The sequence below is a fragment of the Lissotriton helveticus genome, chromosome 3_2, assembly GCF_964261635.1.
Source record: "Lissotriton helveticus chromosome 3_2, aLisHel1.1, whole genome shotgun sequence".
Lineage (NCBI taxonomy): Eukaryota > Metazoa > Chordata > Amphibia > Caudata > Salamandridae > Lissotriton > Lissotriton helveticus.
In genome coordinates, this window is record NC_136062.1 from 154,508,835 (window position 1) to 154,524,229 (window position 15,395).

At 46.5% G+C, this 15,395-nt stretch overlaps 1 protein-coding gene across 1 annotated transcript in view; it reads left to right on the forward strand.

The window, feature by feature from the left end:
* LOC144826522 (uncharacterized) overlaps nucleotides 1–15,395 on the forward strand; it is a 592,534-nt gene that overhangs the window by 513,740 nt on the left and 63,399 nt on the right. Inside the window, exon 10 of the mRNA XM_078684945.1 lies at nucleotides 633–747. Coding sequence (XP_078541071.1) covers nucleotides 633–747 — 115 coding nt within the window. The remainder of the gene's footprint in view (nucleotides 1–632; nucleotides 748–15,395) is intronic.

Below are 15,395 nucleotides of genomic sequence, written 5' to 3' on the forward strand. Positions count from 1 at the left end.
AATTTACAATAGGGAGCATTCGCACTGTGGCAATGAAAGGCAGTGGCACAGCGCCCAGATCATCTAACACCAGCAGACAGAGGAGACAAAAGCAAAAAATGGAAGGGACACCCACGCCAATGGTGCCAGGTTTAACAGTACTCCATGAAAATTATATGCAAATGATCAGTTAATACTATATATTTCAAAAGTAGCTGAAGCCGGTAGTTCATGCTCATTCCGCGATACACTGCTAATCTTATGACATCATTAACTTGATGTGCAAGACCATTTTGATAGCGATCTTTTAACAAAACATTTCAATATTTTAACAATTCTTCTTCAGACCTGCCTAAAAAACCTATGGTTTTAGCCAATTTCTTTGTAATAATGTTTTATTATTGTATTTTTAAAAATGTTCCTTCTGAGAAAAATGCCATTTTCCACCCCAAAACACTGAAAATCATAGGCACTCATTTTACTTGCTGGTGTGATATTGGGCAGGTTTTACAACATGTTCCAGAGTTACTTTTGGTTTTTAGCTTTGGGATGTTACAAATCCTGGTTAAAAGCTCCATGATTATGTGTTCACCGAGGAAATGGCTGCTTTGTGAGGTTATGCTCATGCTGTTTATCTATTCTTTACTTTTTAGGAGATCCTTTGCAAAGACCAAGAAAATCGTTGCGAGATCCTGCTATTCAAGCTGGAAAACCTCTGCCTGAACGTGGTACATGTCAGCATTTCAGGAAGAGTTGTCGGTGGCTAAGGTAAATTGAACGGAGTACAGCTGTTGCTTATGTCATGCCTTGGCATCATTTTGTGCGATACTGAATACAGCATTAAAGCAATGATGGAGACATCAAAAAGAAGATGTTTATAGTTATCAGACACATTCCCAGAAAAGCTACAGGGAGTGGCACTGTTTTGCATTACACCACTGTACGGAATTATATTAAGGAAACGGAGGCGAGGATTATGCAGTGCTTTCGACATTTTAATAAACGGCAGCCATCTAAAAAAAACACAATAAAAGACTGTTTCCTAAAAGCCAGTGGGGAAAAGTAAATAGTTCAGCATTGATTTACCATCCAATCAACGATATCTGGGACTCCTTTATAGTCCTTCAACTCTGTTGCTGCCTTCTCTTTCTTCCTGCAACCAAGATCGAGTAATGTAGCCTACATTCCTGCTTAATTCCATTAGAACTTAAAGAAATTTTGAACAAACATTAATAAACATGACATAAAGCGTTGTAAGTAAAACAACAGCATACATACCCTCTAGATAATCTGAAGTTCCAAGTAAAAAGGACTACACCATAGTACCCACCAGTACTGAGAAATCCCCTATTTGGGAGTGGTTATGTACCATGACATAGGGTGTGCTAATCCTCGCCTCCGTATCCTTACTAGAGTTGAAACTTGTTCATTTTGTGTCAGGACCGTAGACGAGTATCAGGCAGGCTTTAAGCTTCTCCATTACCCGGGATGTGATGCTAGCTGCTGGTTTAAAGTAGAACCTCTTAAATGCAGTTTGCTGCATTAAAGATACCCTCCAGGCGAGCCCCGAGGAAAAAAGCTTTTTAAGCCATGGCTCCTCTACTGGAGTGAGCGCGAAAAACTGTGGTATCGATGCCAGCCTCATGCATAACTCAACAGATCCATCTAGCAATAGTAGGTGAGAATGCTGTCTTGAATGGCCCTCTGAGGGAAAACAAGAGTTGCCTTTCTCCGTGCGGACAGGTGTCTGCCGTCATTATCTCATAACTCTTAAAACACCACACAACACACAATTTAGGGGAATCTGAAAAAGTAAGGGTAAGAAACCACTTGCAAGTTACATTTTGTACGACAAGAGAGATGTAATGTAACCCCATCTGGAGTAAAAACTCTACCTGTTATGTCCAGTGCTCTGACGTTGGAGAACCTTTGGCATGAAATCCAATGAAAAAAGGTGGCCAATATGGATGAGATTTCCTTCCTGGAAAGGTACTTATTGGACTGCCAAGATAAGAAAAGAATAGGGAACTTATTGACATCCCAAATGGTTGAGTACTGAGGCTTGGGAGGGATAACCAAATGCCTCTAAGGAGTTTCCGCACCAAAGGGTGTTCCTCTGCTGGACCATCCCCAATCACCACATTGCCCGTCCACCGATATTGCAGACCTGAAAGTGTTGATGGATCTATAAGCTAGGCCTTCTGCGGCCTGGAAGGCTAAGAAATTCAACATATGGACAAAGTCCGCCTCCACTGGATCTAGATATCATTGGAGACACCACCCAACCATCGAGACCATGCCGATCTGTTCAGTTTGATGGTACTGTAACCCCATGCCTGGGAGAGGAGCAACGCAGCATTGTTCGAAAGCCCTGGAACCTTCCAGCATTGCCTGTAATCCTTCATGCCTTAAGAAGGAGGGACCCTTCCAGCACCAACTGGTGGCAATTCCCCTCGAGGGTCCCGAAGGAGATCTGTAAAGAGTGATAGAAGTATTGGAAATTCACAAGAAAGTTCCAGTAGAACCAGATACCAGGCTACCGCTTCACGATCCGGGCACCAGCTGTAGTACCTGGGAAGATGATGATCCAGGCGAGATGCAAAGAGATCCACTGAAAACGGACCCCACCGGGATTAAAGGGCTTGGAACACTGACGGGTTCAACTGCCATAGACTTGCATCTTTCAGATGGTGCAAATGCCAGTCCACCATTTTGTTGGACTTCCCTGGGAGGTGCTCTGCCATCACTGAGACCTGATTCGCAAATCAGTATTCCCAGAAGTCCCTGGCCTGATTCAAGAGGGTCTTGGATCGAGTGCTCCCTAGATGATTTATGTAACGCACTGCTGCTACATTGTCAATCTTGAGTAGGACACAATTCTTCATTTGATCCTTAGTCCAACACCAGACCGCGAAGGAACCTTCCAGAAGTTCGAGACGGTTGATGTGCAGGGATCTTTCGTGAGAGGACCAACAACCTCTGGTGGATAATTCCCCACACCATGCACCCCAGCTCATCCTGCAGGCGTCAGCCTCTATAACTAGTTCTGGGAGGGAGCTGAAAATTGCTAGGCCATTCCAGGCCTCCATGTGGGCTTGCCACCACTGTATCCCTTCTCTGGCTTTGTCTGTTAGTAGTACCATTTGAGAATACGTGAGGACTTTCCTGAGGTGGACCTGCTCGAGTCCTTGCAAGGCCGATAGTGGAGGGGCCCCGAAAAGATGGCCTGAATTGAAGATGACAGCAAGCCCCCCCACCCTTGTTATTTGCCATAAGGAGGCCATAAGGAGGTGGTTGGTCTAGCTGCTGTTTGACGCAGTTAGTGTCTGATCTTTTTGGGCGGAAGGTTGAGAGTGGCTCGTTCTGAATCCACTTAGAAACCCAGGAACACTGGAGACTGAGTGGGCGAAACAACTAACTTCTCTTGGTTCATAATGGAGCCAAGGGATTCCAACAGGGAGACCGCCATCTTAAGTAACATTGAAAGGTGCTGTGGGCACTGGTCCATGAGGATAATGTTGTCTAGATAGATGATAAGGCAAACACCCTGGGCTCTGAGGAATTCTACCACAGGGCACATCACATTTGTAAAACACCAGGGGGTACAGGGCCTGCTAAACAGAAGAGTGGTGAATTAGAATGTCTGGCGCCATCATTGAAACTGGAGGAAGCGATGGGGCGTGGAAAAATCTGAACACCAGATAGGCGCCCTTGTGGTCGAGGTGCACCATCCAATTGTTGCGTTGAATAAGCTCTCTCAGGAGTTGAGTGCCCTCCATCTTGAAGTGGGAGTAATCCAGCCACTCTTTGAATTCCTTCAAGGTGATTACTGGACATTGACTGCCATCCCTCTTTTCTGCCTCAAAGACGTTACTGATGAAACCCGCGGGGTGAGAGGACGTTTGAACGATCGCACCCTTGTGGATTAAGTCCATCACCTCCACATCCATCAGGGTGGGGTGGCAGACTATAAACCCAGCGGGATAAGAGGCCTTCGTTGGCTAAGTGAACCGTAGAACTCTATATGGAAACCTAGTATGGTCTGTAGTACCCAAGCAGGTAATTGCTGCCCAGTTGTGGAGCAACCAAGTACAAGCAGCAGTAGTAGTGCTGTTCGAGCTTTCTGTAGCTTTCAACAGTGTCTCATCATATTATTTGAGAATTGTTGGCCAAGAGCAAAATATGTGATCCTGCTTTTGGCTTAGGTTTTCACAATCAGACTGTTGCCAGACTATTTTTCTTTTTTCTTTTTCTTCTTGTCTCCCAAAAAGATTTTTGTTCATGGTGTCCCACAGGGCTCTGTCTTGAACCCAGCCTTGTTCAAAGTTTCAAAGTGTGTCTGGCATCATCTGTCCGTTTGGGTTAAATGTGGTGTCATATGCGGACAACACACAGGTCCTGTTTTCCTTCCAGAAAGTCAGCAGTGAGCTACAGAACACATTTAAGTCCTGCCTTGTGAAAGTATACGAATGGCTGAAGAACAGTTATTTAAAGCTTAATTCAAATAAAACAAAAATACTGTTATTCAATCGCTCACAATCTATTTGGTTTAGTGCGTGGTGGCCGTCAGAGCTAGGAGGGATGGTGGGGTGATCAACCCCACGGGAACGAACATTTTTGCAGTTCTTTTTCTTTTTACTGCTGCTTTCTTGGCCCCACACCATGCCCCCACCCATCCATACCCTGCCCCCCTCCCTGGGAAGCACAATTATGGGGGTCGGTATAAGTCATATCCCCCTTTTGAGGCATACTAACATTTAGTGATTTTCACATTTCCTTCGGTAGGGGGTGCAAACAGGCCCACAGGGGTGCGATCAGACACCCCAGGAAAAGGCGAACCTGGCAACCATTTTGTCTTCAGTGTTGCTACCCAGGGTTCATTTTGGCACCCCACTCCTAGGCCACATTATTATATAGGTGCCTCTGAGACCATGGGTGAGCCCACTATAGCCACTGAGCAGTTATCCAGCCATTCATGTTTTGCTATGTCCACCACATTTAGGAGGCTGTGGTGGGGAGAGATCAAAATGTGAATGGCTGGATAATTAATCAGTGGCTGAAATAGTCTGACCCATTGCCCCATGATGTAGGTGGTAGAGGGTGAAAACCAAATGTAAATAGCACAATAAATGAGCAGTGGCTAAAGAGGGCTGGCACATTCCCCAATGCTGTGGAGGGCAGAAATAAAATGTGAATGATTGTATAACTGATCAGTGGCTGAAGTGGGCTTTCTCACTGCCCTATGTTGTGGTGGGCGAAGCAGAAGGGTACGAGGTACATTTAAGTATGAGTCACCCGCAGCACTCTGCTCTTTCACAAGGGGCACACTGTCTTACAAGGAAGGTTCTCCTTGTACGATTTACGACAATGACAATATGACCTTTTGTGGTTTTTTCTCGCTACACTTATTTGGAGGTTTTCGCATCACAGTATGGAGTCAGATAAATGTTTCTCACATTTTTATTAAGACTGTTGGTGTTAACACACGTTACCACACTCTCACTCTCAGCGCATTGAGTTGCATTTGTTCAGATCATATCAGACACACATAATTTGCTTCTACAAGTACCTATGCATTCTACCTAGGACATAGCATTTGAGGTACAGATTTTTAGACTGAAAACAGAGATGATATTTCATTGAATTACTGCTTCCCAGTCCCCAACTCAAATAAAGGAGGCAAACTAGATGGCAGGGATATGCAGAGCAGGTAATTTATACCTCCATATGCTACAAACAGGAATTTGTTTTCCTTTGAGGGAGAAGGTGAAATATCAAAATATTTAAAAAGACCTCCTTATCCCACCGCCCTGGCCAGGAAGAGGTGGTATTTCAAAGTAACCTAATTGGTCTTGGTCAGGCCATGGAGGTTTTAAACAGTCAGCTCAGATTTCTTTTAACCCCGGGCGGAGTTCGAGCCTACGCGAAGCAGCAAAAAAACAATGCTACGCGGAGTTACACGAGCATGCAAAGTTGCTTGTACCGCATGCTTGCGAGATGTGTTATTGTGTTTTATCTACTGTTTTATATTACTTGCTTTTTTACTTTCCTAATACTTCTCCTGACTTTATTTTTTACTCCTACATTATCTTTTCCGCCCCCACCCATCCAGAACCATGGCTAAGGCTTCTACTACCTCTAGTAGTAAGAAGGGGAAGGCCAAGGCTACTGCTGAGCCTCCAACCAAGAGCTGCCTTCCTTGCGGCAGACGGCACCGGAACAGAATAGGTGCAGCCCCGGGCCCTTTTCACCGAGGTGGAGGTGGTAGCCCTTGTTTTTTTGTTTAATGCCACGTCCCCTAAACATGGCAGCAGGCGGCAGGCCGGCTCCGGATACGCTACCCATGAGCGTCACTGCAAGTGGGCGAGGGTGCGCCGATCAGTGTTTCACTGCTCTGGGATCCGGGGAAACCCATAAGTAAAGGGAAGTAGTGCTCCTCCTCAAAGTAAGTAGGTCATCTAACATACTCCCATGACCTAAGTCGCCGGCCTCATCTTCCTGCTGTGTTACTTCAGGTATGGTGTAATCCGGTGGTATAAAGTTCTGATTCATTTTGATCATGGTTAACCTCTCCACGTTTTGGGTTGAGAAACTGGTCCTTCTCACTGTAAGAACAGCGCCAGCAGCACTGAAAACACGCTCCGGAGAGACACTTGCGACAGGGCAAACCAGATAGTTTATCGCCAGCCTGCTGAGCACTGGCCATTAGCACCTTTTCCCATACCAATACACCAAGGGGTTTTGATCAATGTAGACCCCTGTTGGGTCATCCAGATAGGCCTGGACCATCCGCTCAATGCTCAGGCGTGCTCCGCTTTGCTCGCCCTGTTTTGCCTTATCCTCAGTACTGGACCTACCAAGCCCTTGTGGTAGAAACCAGTCATGTGCTGATTTTGGTGGGGCTGATGCTTCTGTTCTTGTTGTTAATGTTGTTCTTGGAGTTGTTGGTGGTTTTGACTGCTGTGAGCCAATCGCACTGCCCTCAGGCTCTGAAGTTGAACTTGACGCCAGCTGCCCTGCAGTAATTATTATGGGCTGGAGTAGGCGGTCTCTATTTCTCAGCCGTTCTTTTTCTAAGCAACTGGCTTCCGCAGCTATCCAAGTTTTGTACTTGGCAACATCCACTTCTGAAAAAGGAATCAATGTATTCAGTACTGCTTTGTACCGTGGATCAAGAATTGTGGCAGAAATGTAATGGTTGGATGACACAATGTCTTTTATCACCCTTGTATTTGCAGATTAGCTAAGGGTTAAGCTCTCCACCTACTCATATGCTTCTTTTTTTCCTCCACACCTGCGCACATTGCAAACACCCCCTTCAGCTGTTCTTGTAGCATGTGCAACAATGGAATAGAATGGCCCATAGTACAGTCCTCCTTGCTGACTTAACGTGTTAAGAGCTCTAAAGGAAGTAGCATCTTGGTCAGCCATGTAACTAGGCCCCATTGGTCTATCTCAATGGTCATGCCTTTCATAGTAGCATACCCTCTTTGCATGACTTATTCAATGATTGGTCTGTCCTGCTCAAACAGACGTTCAAGGGTGTAATAAGTTTATTATTTTTTTTAAACACTTTATTCGCAACTGTACAGTATTGTCACCGTTTTATCATTGGTTCTTATCACACAGTACAGTCTTTTCTCATTTTCTTCCCAACCAAACAAGGCAATGATGTACAATTCCAGCATGTTATGGATGTCATATGGAAAGAAACACAGGAGTACAGTACATAGTATTCTTCCCCCATCTACATTTCCATGGAGACGCTTGTACGGTCATTGGTACCTTACACAGTGCCACATCAACAAGTTTAATAATCAACAAACTAAAGGATCAAACCCCCGATCCTCCCCCCTCCCCACAACACCCACCCTATCCCCATAAGTCTCCTGCTCATGTGTAGTCCAAAATGTAACACTCGGTCATAATGAATCAGACTGCCATAGCCTGTTTTTAAGTTCACATAAAACACACCTGTGCACCAGCGGGCTATAGTACATCGATATTGCACGCGTCTTCAGACCCTGTATTATTCTTCCATTCACACACCCTCCATCTGCGATGGTGCCATCTCTATCTCCTCGAGTTCTAGCAGCATAGCCTCCCAATCCTGCGCTATTGATGCCCCCTCCCCTCCTCCCGTCTCAGCACTGCACTCTCCGCCCTGCCCCATTTCAACATCTCGGGCTGCCATACAGATACTGTGGGCGGTCTGGGCGACTTCCACCTCATCGCAATAACCCTTATCGCTAGTAGCAGGGCCAGATCTAGGAATTTCAATTTAGCTTTTTGTTTTTTAGATCTTTTGCGGGATCCCACCAAACAATATAACGCATCCTCTGGGACCGGAAGGGCAGTTATTGTTCGCAGTGTCTGACAAACTCCCCCCCAGTAACTATTCAGGTTCGGACATGCCCACATCATATGGAGAAAACCAGCCTCATTCTCTTTACAGCGTGGACAGCAGTGGGGGGAGTCGGGAAACATTCTGTGTAGCCTCTGTGGGGTGAGGTACGCTCTGTGTAGCACCAGGGCCGTGCTCAAAAGAGGGTGGCAATCCGGGGGGAGCCGGCTCCTAGGCAGCAACAAGGCATTTAATTCTCCCCACGCCAACCGATCTGCCGTGAAGTCGATTTCGTGTAGGCTCCTACCTGCTACCCATCGCGCAAGCCACTGGAGTTGACTGGCGTAGTAATATCCTCTAAGATCAGGCACCCCTAGGCCTCCGTTTTTGGTCCCCAATTGTAATTTTCGAGACTAATACGCCTGCGTCCCGTACCCCAGATAAGAGTCACCAGGATCGTATTCAACGTGTTAAATATCTGTTGCGGGAGAATGACTGGCAGATTAACAAAGTAATATAGCATGCGGGGGAGCATGACCATCTTGGATATGGCAATTCTGCCCATAATGGATAGGGGTAAAGACGTCCAGAACTCCACACTGCTACGGAGACCAGTAATGGCTCTCCGGACATTACCCTCGATCTGGTCCTCCGGCTTTCTATACACCTGTATGCCCAGGTATCTAAATGTAGTCTGGGCCACTGGGATTTGGTATCTCCCAAAGTGGAGAGTTGGAGGGTGTGGCAAGTCCCTAAAGTAGAAGCCGGTGGATTTTCCTGGATTTATGGCCAATCCGGACACCTCTTCGAATCGGCGAAATACATCCGCCATATCAGTAGGATCCTCTTCCAGATCCCGAAAATACAATAAGATGTCATATGCATATATGTTTATTAGGTGATGTGTACCCCCTATTGATATACCCCTCCGTTCTTCGTGGGTCCGAAGGGTTATGGCTAAGGGTTCTAGTGCTAAGACGAACAAAATCGGAGACAGTGGAGAAGTGTGGCTCACTGGTTAGAGGAGGCAGACCTGGAAGCAGAGGTCAGCCCGGGACCAGGGTTCAATTCCCGGCTCGGCGGGGTCTTGAGTCCTAAAATGTCCATGGACTCGACAATTCTTGCTCCGGTGCCTACTCGATTCACGGGTTCACACTCTGCGACTCTGGGCAATAGCTTGCTTAATCTCCACAACGGCCCCTCGCGGCGGGATGCCTGGCTTTCACCTTGCGGATACCCTGCCGGGGTTATCTCACAGGGGAATACCAGGACGGGTTCCCTAAGCAAGCGCTTAGAAACCGCTTGGTGATTTGCGCTATATAAATTCCTGTACATTTACATTTACATTTACATTTACAGACAGGGGACAACCCTGCCGAGTACCTCTAAATATCGGGTAACTATCCGATATATATGGGCCTGTACGTGCACGAGCCGAGGGGTCCGTGTAGAGTAGTTTCATCCATTTCAACAGGGAGTCTGGAAAGCCAAAACGCCGCAGCGTTTCGAACATGAACGTCCACGACAGGTAGTCGAACGTCTGCTTCAGGTCCAGTGCTATACAGCCCGCCCGGGGATATTCCTGTGATGTAGCAGTCATAAGGGCATGGAGTCGACGTGTATTCTGGGACGTGCTCCTTCCCGGGAGAAAACCATACTGGTCCGGGTGTACCAAATCAGAGAGGTGGGGTTGTATCCGTAAGGCGATGGCCCTACTAAGGATCTTGTACTCTGTTGAGAGCATGGACAGGGGTCTGTAGTTGGTCAGTTCGAGTGGGTATCGATATGACTAGGGCTTGCATCGTGGATTTGGGCAATCGACCCTCCTCAAACGCCACCTTATATATCTTTTCCAGGACAGGTACTAAAACATCTGAGTAGGTCTGATAAAACTCGACCGGTAGCCCATCTAGACCTGGCGTTTTGTTTCGATTCAGGGACCGTATGGCAACCCGGATTCTCGCTGCGTTATTGGGCCATCAACTTCTTTTCGGGCATCTGCAGACAGGGTTGGGAAAGGTATACCATGTAGGAACTCCGCCACTCGTACCGGGTCCTCCATGGGGAAAGGAGCATACAATGTTTTCAGGTGGGCGTAAAACGCCTCATTGATCCCGTACTGCATACTGACTATATTGCCCGCTACATTGCATATCCGGGTAATCACCGGAGTGTCCGGATGATCCCGCTCTAAGCGGGCTAACAAGGTACCTGATCTGTCCGCTTCAGCGTGTTGCCGTCGTAGATATTCCCTATGGTCAATGACCCGCAGTATCTCCAGGATGTCCGCATGGTCAATATTTCCTGCCTGTAGGTCGCCCCGTTTCTCAGGGTCTATACTTGCTTCCCTTTCCAGCGTTTTCAGGCGGTCTTCGATTTCACAGAGTCTCTTATTAATTTCTTGCCAGGCCCCTACCAGTTTCCCGATGGCGGCCCCCCCTTACTACCACGTTCATGGCATCCCACACCACTAAGTTGGACGTCGCAGAATCCCAATTTTCAAGGAAATAGCTGTTTAGGGTATTGGACAGGGATGTTCGAAAAGGGCCGTCTTCCAAGAGCAGTGGGTCGAGTCTCCAGGTAGGCACCGGGCTCGGTACTCTGCCCCAGAGGAGGTCAAGTGTCAGTGGTCTATGGTTAGAGAAAGATTTAGCTAAGTATTCCATACTGCCAGTAGGGTGTAATAAGTTGGAGTTCCAATGTGTTGGCAGCTCCTGGGTGAGTGCTCTAACTTGCACTCTATGCTCAATTCAAATGATCCTCAGCTGCTTCCGGGCATTGCAAGTGGCACCAGCAACAGTTCAGAAAGTCTTGAACAATGATGTTAATGCAGTGCACCATACACAGGACCCTGAAATAGCCCCCATCGTACATGGCACTAAATATTTATTTATTTATTTATAAAGTTTTATATAGCGCGAACAAGATCCCGAAGGATATCAGAGCGCTTTACAAAAGGGTGGAAGGAAGGTCCTAAACCCAATATTGACATCAAGTAAGAATACACAATATGAATAATCGCATAATTCACAGACAAATGAGACAAAGGAGAGAAATACAATAAACAGGTATATAGCGGGGTACGAAGGGGGCACACAATGCGGTAAAGAAGAGCAGCATCACGTGATGGAACAATGGATGTAGGATCAATGATTTTGAGCCAGTGAACCTAGCCCAGAAAGTGGAATACAAACTGGGGGCGTAGACATATTCGGCAGGGTAGAGCCCATAGTTGGCCTCATTCTCAAAAGACAATCAAGTGCGACAAAGACTAATGAAGTGTCAAGCACCTGTGTGGTTCAACAATTACCAACCTGAAAGGCTTAGTTACCTGCAGTGTAATACTTACATCATAAATTAGTACTGAGGTATTTGACCACACACAATGTCCGCCAGAAACATCTACCATCCCAATCATAGAGTTGTGCACGGACCAAGCCAATGTGTTTGGCCTTTTGTGTAGTGAAAAATGTTCCCCAATTTACACATGCACAGCATGGATAAAAGCAGGGACAGCTTCTCTCACATACATATCAAGAAAAACATGTCATGCAACCAGAGGCGAAAGCATCAGGACACAACACCCTAACTTGAAACACAAAAGTTGGATATTACTGCCAGTGTCCGTGGCAACAAAACCAATGTTAAACCCTCTTGAGCACAACCATTCAAAACCTTACTGTCAAAGTCTTCCAAAATGTTTGCAGCAGTATGAGATTTCTCCATGGTGAACATGGCTGCAGTTGCATGTTTCCGAGTGGCATTAAAAATCTCAGTAGTGTCAACAACACCTGCTGCAGATAACTTTTCTCTAACTCCCACAAAAGAGATCCAGTGTGCAGTGATGCACATGTAATCAATGGCTTGGCAACTGGTCTACATGTCTGTTGTCAGGTGGTTAGTGTGAACAGCACTCTCCTGCAAAGCTTGTCCAAGCAATTCCAGCACATCGTGATTTAGTCCTGGAGCAGCAACTCTGGCGCAATAGGACCAGCAGGGTACCTTCCACAAATTAAAAAAAAAAAAAAACACCCCCTTCCACAAAAGAAAAAGGGAGGAGGTCCAGCCCTAACATTTTAGACCGCTTCGCATTGTACAAATGTGCCGTTGGGTGGTTGCGTTCGTACTCCCCCTCAGACCTAAACATGTTGAGAATGGTAGCCTGGATTTTTTCTATTCAGGTACCACTGATGCAGGTGACTTCTTGACGCATATGTTGTGCTCAACTCACGTTTTTCTGTTGCGGTACTCTCTTGCCTGGGACCCCTTGGTGTCTCAGCCTGACTTACTCTTGGGCCATTGAGATGTTGCTGATGAGGATGTGGACAGTACTACTGTACTGCTTGGGACAGGGCTACTTTGTGTCCCAGAGGAAATGTCTCCCTCTTGTTCACCTTCAACTGCGATCGTATATTCTAATTCTTCTTCATCCCCAACTACAGCAATGGGTGCAGTTTTTGGCCGCTAAGGTGCGCCTCCCACTGGATCAAGTGGTGTTTTTTCAGATGGGTTGTTTGGCCTCCGGTACTAAAGTTTGTACCAAGCTTACCCCGACTATCACCTTATCCACAAATGGAGCATATAGCAATGTTCACCTCTTTCCTGCTAACCGAAAAGAAGTCCCAAACTGGGGAGGTCCACTTCCTGATGCATCTGCTGGTGCCACTTGCAATGCCTGATGAACTGGTAGGTGGGTGTGAAGTTTGACTCTCTCCAGTACCTACTTCAACAGTGGTGGTGCTTGTGGAGGATGTACGTGGCTGCTGGCGTAATATGGAAGCTGGAGGTGGTGTTCGTGGTTTGATCCGTGTTGGTGGTATCAGTGCCACTTCCCTCCCAGCAATTTGGGATTGGGTAATGTCGGTCTCCACTGGGGCGGGACTAAAATCCATAATGACTGCCTAGTCATCATCATACTCCTCTTCTACATCTACCTCCATAACTCTAAGGCTTTCTGGAACCTTCCTTTTCCCTAACCTTGTCTTGTGGCGTGTCTCACTCTCAGACTGAGGTGGCGGGATCCAAGTGGCATCTAGATCATCAAAAGGGGGAGCTTTCTGAAGAAGTTGATGGACTAACCCTCGTTTTCTTTGCTGGGGATCTAGAAGACAATGGATCTTCTGAAAGAGTGGCTTTCTCTTCTTCCTCTGCTGGAAGCTCTATCTCCTGAACTGCCCCTACTTTGGGACGAACAACTACTATTGGGGGCGGTTGCGGCTGTTGTTGCCCACTTTTCTAAGTTCCCTGGATTGATTGGGTACTACTTTGCGTTAACGATAAGTCAATTTCAACATCACCGTTATTCGGCGTTGCAGTTATTAGACTGGCTCCCGGTGGCAGGGTAGGTCACGAAACAGGCGTTCACTGAATGTTGGACACACATTGGTGTCCACACGACCGCCGGATTCTGTTGCAGGCCCCCTTAGATAACAAATTTGGGTACTTACCTGAAAATGTGGTATGTAGTTTTTCACTTATCATGTTGTGTAGATAGTTATTTTGGTCCTGAAGAAGTGCCTTGATCCTCCTGACGCTCAGCGCCCGAAACTTGTTGACCGATCGAGAGTAGAGCATACACAGCTAGATACTTAACCTCTAGTTCACTGCCTCTCTTCCTGTTTTTACTCAGGCAGTTTGCCTTTACCAAATAAATTACTGTTAGGACTAACTGACCTGTTTTAATCCACGTACTCCACATCTACACGCACTAGGCCCCTTACCCCCACTGCACCCAACGGCAGGAACAAAAGATCCCCTCTAAAGAGCCCCATACTGGGTGTTCGTCAGGTATTGCAGTGCCGACCTGACGAGTGGCAGGGTCATATGATGAAGCATGACACCTAGGTTGCTAGATGTGTTAAAGCCCTAGTTCCGGAAGGGGAATCCCCCCTGTTTCTACTCCAAGTTCAACTACCACTCTTGGTGCAGCTCCCACCTGTACCTCAACTTTTATTCACTCCAATTCTGAGGAACTCCATACCCTAATTTGCTCACTGCCTCTGCAACAGACATGCATTTGGGCCTAGTTTAAAGGGGTGGGTCCAGTGAGGCGGAGGTGCTGCTCCCAGCTTGCTGCCCGGGTCCCCCTGCTGCAGGCAAAATTTTTGATTTCCCAAAAAAGATCTTGGGCGGAACACTAGTCTTGGTAAGTGGCAGTTCCTACTTCTCACTGGCAACTTTCTTGGTACTGGAGGGTCTAGTACTTATCTTTGGGGCCATCTTCTTCAGATGTCAGCAGCACACAGTGGCACAAGTTGAAGAGATGTCTGTGGTCACACATCACATGTCGTTGTGTGCAGCAGGACTTCTGTTTGGCAGTACAATGGGTGAAGACGCCTCCTCCTCTTTCGTGCACCAAGATTGTTCAAGCACTCCCTCCAGGATTGCGTTACGGGTAGACGAGGTGGTCTAGCTATTATATACAAAATTACATTTGAATGTAGCTCTACTAATAACCCCCTTCCAGACTGTAAAAGCATCCATTTTACCTTGACTATTTCCCACATTAAGACCTTTTCAGGAATTTTTATATATCGACCTACAGGGGCTGTAGGCAACTTCTGTAAAGACCTCCCCGATGCAGTTGCTAATTTAGCTAGTTCTCTTCCCAATCTAACCCTCCTTGGGGATTTTAATCTACATTTTGACGACACCCTGACTTCATCTAGATTCGAGCTAACAGAAAGATTGGAGATGCTCCAATTTACCTAATTAGTCAAAGGCCCCACCCACTGTAAAGGCCATCTATTGGACCCAATCTTCTCAAATATCCCTGATCTTCTGGTCAACGATCCTATACCATTACCATGGACTGATCAATTTTTAATACCATTTTCCTGGATAATACAGACTGGAACTGCCCCGCCCAAAACAATTAGTAAGTTGTGACGGATTTGCTCGAAATTGCCCATAAAAGCTTGGGTGACCAGCCTGGAAAATACGACCCCTAATCCAGAAACTGACCCAGTCATTGCTAATGGAAACCTAGTAAACTGGCTTGAGTCATCTCTTGATAAAGTTCTACCAAAAAAAGTGATCCATAACAAACTGGGATCCAATCAAAATACTTGGT